Source organism: Sinocyclocheilus grahami, unplaced genomic scaffold (assembly GCF_001515645.1).
Source record: "Sinocyclocheilus grahami isolate Dianchi unplaced genomic scaffold, SAMN03320097.WGS_v1.1 scaffold627.1, whole genome shotgun sequence".
Taxonomy (NCBI): domain Eukaryota; kingdom Metazoa; phylum Chordata; class Actinopteri; order Cypriniformes; family Cyprinidae; genus Sinocyclocheilus; species Sinocyclocheilus grahami.
The window spans coordinates 122,343-128,367 of NW_015505806.1; the positions used below are offsets into that span (position 1 = coordinate 122,343).

General features: G+C 39.4%; 1 protein-coding gene across 1 annotated transcript in view; it reads right to left on the bottom strand.

Annotated features, from left to right (window-relative positions):
* Nucleotides 1–3,077: 3,077 nt before the first annotated feature.
* The window catches only part of LOC107557988 (electron transfer flavoprotein subunit alpha, mitochondrial-like), a 14,906-nt gene continuing 11,958 nt past the window's right edge, over nt 3,078–6,025 (bottom strand). The window contains exon 12 of the mRNA XM_016241586.1: nt 3,078–3,807. Coding sequence (XP_016097072.1) covers nt 3,772–3,807 — 36 coding nt within the window. The 3' untranslated portion in view covers nt 3,078–3,771. The remainder of the gene's footprint in view (nt 3,808–6,025) is intronic.

A 6,025-nucleotide genomic window follows, 5' to 3' on the forward strand; every position in this document is an offset into this window, starting at 1 on the left:
TCTTTGATCTTCCGAGCTGTTTAATGGCAGTCAGCGGGTGTTGCAGTGCATCAGTCCAAAACAAGTGAAATAAAGCACATACATCCATAATAAAAAGTGCCTCACATGGCTCCGGGGGGTGAACAAAGGCGTCCTGTAGCGAATAGATGCGTTTTTGTCAGAAAAATAACCATATTTAAAACGAAATAATCAATTTAATCTAGCTTGTGCTCACTGTTGTAAATGGAAGCAGCTCCGGGCGGATGACGTATGAGGTCAGCTTTGCGCATGCGCTGCTCAGAAGTGACGAACGCGGAAACGCAGGGGAGAGCTCAAAACAAAACAACAGTCACGAATTAGAAGTACAAAACAAGGATTTGTAAAGAAGAATGTCGGAGGATTTCGATTAACGCCATTAAACCGCTTGGAAGGTCAAAGTCAATTTTTAATATAACTCCGATTGGATTCATCTGAAAGAAGGAATTCATATACGCACGCCTAGGATGGCTTGAGGGTGAGTAAATAATGGACTAATTTTAAAACTATCCCTTTAACAACTGAGGATCACACTACCAGACTTTCATAGAAACATGATTTGTTGATAGAATACACATGACAAATGAAAACAATATTTATTCTAAAATTTGCTCAAACTATTAAACAAGTCTGATACCTTACAACTGGATGGAATCATATTCTGAAGCTAAAAAAAAATCTGTGCCTCTAGAATCATATTCTGAAGCTAAAAAAAAAAATCTGTGCCCATAAAGAAAAAAACATTTTCTTTTAAATTCTAGCCACACTCAACCAGTCTACAAAATCTGCAGACTGGTTCTGACTGTTGGCAACTAGCATCCACTCCCCCCCAACTGTACATTGGGGCAACAAATTCTAGGCAAAAATCATATAGTTGTATTCCACCCTTAAGTTTCTGTCAGACTCTGCAGGAAGGTGCCTCTCCATGAGCTGGATTGGACAACCCATCTCCCATCTCAGATGGCCATTGTGCTTTTTACCCCGGTGTTCCCCCAACCCTGTTCCTGTACAAAAGTACAAAAGTACAATAGACATTTTTGAATTCTTCCTACTCAAACACACCTGATTGAACTTTTCAGCTTATAATAGAGACACCAACACCTGAAATAGATAAGTCAGATTAAGACATGCAAAATGTGTACTGTTGGTTTGCATCCAACGCGTCGACTAGCAGCAAAACTAGTTCACCATTCGGTGCGCCCCCTACTACTGAAATGCCTCCATAAATCTGTGCCCATAAAGAAAAAAACATTTTCTTTGAAATTCTAGCCACACTCAACCAGTCTACAAAATCTGCAGACTGGTTCTGACTGTTGGCAACTAGCATCCACTCCCCCCCAACTGTATATTGGGGCAACAAATTCTAGGCAAAAATCATATAGTTGTATTCCACCCTTAAGTTTCTGTCAGACTCTGCAGGAAGGTGCCTCTCCATGAGCTGGATTGGACAACCCATCTCCCATCTCAGATGGCCATTGTGCTTTTTACCCCGGTGTTCCCCCAACCCTGTTCCTGTACAAAAGTACAATAGACATTTTTGAATTCTTCCTACTCAAACACACCTGATTGAACTTTTCAGCTTATAATAGAGACACCAACACCTGAAATAGATAAGTCAGATTAAGACATGCAAAATGTGTACTGTTGGTTTGCATCCAACGCGTCGACTAGCAGCAAAACTAGTTCACCATTCGGTGCGCCCCCTACTACTGAAATGCCTCCATTTGGTCGAAACATTGGACATATCGTTCCCCATTTATGATATCCCACAACCCTGTGTATGTGGTTCAGTGGTTACTTGAAAAGTGTCTGATGGAGCGGTTTAAAAAAAAAGTAATTATCTACAGAGAAATAGGTGGGTATCAACACATCTGAGGTTAAAAGGTTTTTGAAGCCTGTTTAAAGGGGTCATAGGATGCCCATTTTCCACAAGTTGATATGATTCTTTAGGGTCTTAATGAAAAGTCTGTAACATAGTTTGGTTAAAATTTCTCAATGGTAGTGTAAAAAACACCTTTTTTACCCTGTCAAAAACAGCTCTTTTCAGAGCATGCAGATTTGTAGCATTTTCCTTTAAATGTTAATGAGCTCTGCTGACCCCGCCCCTCTCTTCTGAGCAGCTCGCAGAGAGACTGTTTACTTTAGCTGCATTCATCGTGAAACTTGTATTTATATATATTATTAGGAAATGCGATTTGCAAAGATTCGTTAAAAAAACCATACACACTTCTTCTGTAGGTGAAGCTGGATCACGAATGATTCACGCGAACATAGACGCATTTAGGCAGATCGGGGGCACACATTTCAGTTCAAACGACTTGTAAAAGTGCATGTAGCATTATATGACCCCTTTAAAATCTTGTTCCTCATATCCAGCCATGGAGGGCCACTGCCCTCCAGAGTTTAACTCCAACTCTAATCAAAGACACAGGCTAAGTAAGGTCTTCAGAATTACTAGACAATTACTGGGAGTTGAGTTTGATCAGGGTTTGAGCTGAACTCAAGGCAGTAGCACTCCAGGGTCAGATATGAGGAATCCTGCCTTAACGTTTACCTACATACAAAAATATAAACATAACATATTTTTCTTAAATATATACATGCATGTATTTGTATTTATATATACATATAAATATGAGTGATTGGGCCGCAGTTACTTTGTTTCAGACACAGCCAATCTGTCTTTCTCTCTCTGTGTCAAACAGCACTATGATACTCACTCCCAGGTTTCATGTTCTCAGAAAGGGGCACAGGAAGTGAGGATAACGCGCTCTGCTACCCGCCTCATGCAACGTTCCTCCTTACAGATGCACATTTCTCTCTCTCTCTCTCTCTCTCCAACTCTGCAAGAGCACTTGAACTGTGTCACTCCTGCCAAAATTGCACAACCTTCCAAGGAGTCAGGAAGCGGTACTTTGGGAGCCATCATTGGAAGATCCTTCAGGAATTTCAGTGTGTCTGTTGGGCGAGTGGTGTATGAAACCAGCAAAGACACACCCTTTTAGACGGTAGACCAATATCGGAGTGTGGCTGGAAGACTTCTCATGTGTTCTCATTCAGGGTGGCATGGGAGGGAGTTTTTATTTGTCGATTTTTGGTTATTTGTACTAAATGTAACTGACACACAATGTACAGTCCTTTTCCCCCAATGCTGCAGGGTTACATTTGATCCATGTTCAAATGTGTCGAGCTGTGTGATTCAGCCAAATTTCTTACCTTTGCCTTTCTTACATTACTGATGCTGATGTTTGTATTCAAGGTCTATGCGAGAAAAAAAAAAGTGCTAAACTCAAGTATTTTTAAAACATGGAGAGCAAACGATAGGCGAACATTTCAGGTATACAGCATTAGAAGATTTTTATGAGAAATTATGTTTAGAATGTTGTCATATCCCTTAACCTTAACCCCCATCCCAATATAGCATGAGCCTTTGAAAAGATCTATCTGCTTTCTGACTAAGGCAAATTAATCCTGTTATCGACATGGGATTTCACAAACTGACAATGGGAGAGATTGTCAAGCAATTAAAAGTTGGTCAATTCAAATGTCCAGTGTCTTTTTTTTTTTTTAAGTGTCAGGCTTGTGTTTCATTAAAAGAAGTGGTTTAATGTTTACATTAGCTATTGTAAGTACATATAGGTGTTCTGAAGGAAAATCACATTCAGGAGGAGACCATCAGTGGAGTGTTGGCTCTGAGCTTCTTAAGGCAGGCTCCTAGTGAAGTTCTCCAGGTGAGTACAGTCTTCCTGAGTCGTCTCACTTTTTCAAGGCTTCGGTCAACTCAGGTACAACCTAGAAATGGATACACAGATACATAAACTGGCCCAACTCTTTCAACACCCTCACCCTGTTTACACCTGGTATTAAGATGCATTTTTTTTATCCGATACCAAGTGGACAAAACTACAGGGTCTGACATTTTTTTAGCTAGTCCACTGTCGAACACTTCCAGAGAAAGTCGAAAACGCATTCGACCAGTTTGCTCAAGTGCAAACGCTCAAATGTGTTCGGACATCCACTAAAGACCGTCTCCTCTCTGCCTGCTGACTGAATTCTTAAACATTTTTTTACACCAGTGTTGTTGAAGCGTGTTAGCCAGATGAGATTTTAAACTTTGCCGGCAGAAATCGTAAGTTCGCTTTCAAGTCATGAACAAAATGTATAAAGTACAATGTTCTCTTAGCAGTCCTGATTCTAACAAACCCACAGTGTTCGGCCTAGTTTTGTGGCTATCAGAGCATCAACAAAAGCTGCTGCTCTCTGTATCATTTTCCATTGTCTCATTTCTCATTCTAATGTAAATTACGCAAGCTGATTTTGCAATATTAGATAAAAGGCCCATACATAAACCCATACCTAAACACTTCCCTCAAAGAAATCAGAACAGAAGTGGCTGAAAGTGGATAAAATCTACTTGTGATCCGAGTGACTGAAACACATTTTAATACCAGATGTAAACAGGGCCCCTTACAGCAGAACTCATTTGAATCCGTCAAACTTTTCTCCATTGTTTAAGCACCCTAGACAGAGTGGTTGTCATTTGAGAACATCCTGAATTTTTCCTATACGTCGAGTTTCTCATCTAAAACCAAGGTGCTCCCGTATTCCAGAACGCCCTGAAAAACTATAGCATCACCCCAATATGTCCCCGGCTCACTTTTCAATCTAAGGAAGGAGGAGAAAGCCCATACATTTTAATCAGTTACCCGAGGATGTGTAAGTTGATCTGAGAGCCGCCCCTGCTCACCAGCACTGCCCATCATCGGCAATCACTTATACACAGTTTACCTGCACACCTGTGTCTAGCACGCAGCGCCTGAATAAAAGATGAACGACAGGGCAAACACAGGGAAATAAACGATGCTAGCGTTACACGAGGTAAACACCAACAACAGATGGATGTCGTGTGTGTGTGTGGCAGCCCTCTGGCACCGTGAACGTGTGTGCCATCTTAAACTATGGCGCGCAACCGGGCGTGTAAAGCTCTGGTGAGAGGAGACAGAAAATAAAGGTGAAAAACTACACCCGCACACTTGTGCCGACTGTCAATTACTTTTCTGCTCCCAAAGAAGAAGTTGTGTATAAGGCTTCTGGTTGGAGCCACGAGACGCCACTGATTAATTCAGCAACTCAATAATTCAAAAGTTGCACACTCTTCATTAGGTGGAATAATGCTCCCTGCAAAATTTAAAAGGGAAATATGGGACAGCTTTTTTTTTTGAATCGCTCTGGTTTTGGTTGTAGATGGGTTTTGGCTGAAGAAATGAATACCAGGTCATTTGAAATTTACAACGCTATTAATAATAAACTTGAACGGTACTGCTGATTGTCCGAGGCACTGGATTAAAATGTCTCTGATGACCTGATAAGGACCTTTTGTGCAAATGAGATCTGTGTTTTAGAGGAAGAAGACTGTATCTTTCCTGTTACGTATACGTCATCCTTAGTTGGAACTTCAAATGCCAAAAGCCTTCTCCTCCCTGTCCTGAGGAATGGGGCCCATTTTTAGTGATGAAATAAGGAGTTCATGTAGGAATGGTATCTCATCAGTGTCAAAAAAAAAAAAAAAAAAAAAAAAAGGTCTCTGGAATTTTCACCTTCATGAGGGGATTTTTTATAACCATATAAAAAAAAATGGTCATCCTTTTATGTTAAACATTTCCATTTAATTAATTAATTTAAATAAATTCTTACACTAAATATTACATAAGCTGTTAACAACACATTTTGTATAATTAAACAGAATTTCAGAATTCAGAATTGCTGAAGTTTTAAAACATCAGATGTTACAATAACAATAAAAAATCAATCATTATAATAAAATGATATAAACTCTTGTTCTGAATGATTATAGGTGGATCAAAAATCAAAAACTCTTTAGTTATATTAATTCTATTTATAACTACACCCAAAAAAATGTATTATATTAAAAGATAATAAAATTAAGCAAAAAAATTACATGAATACACATACATACATATATACATATATATATATATATATATATATA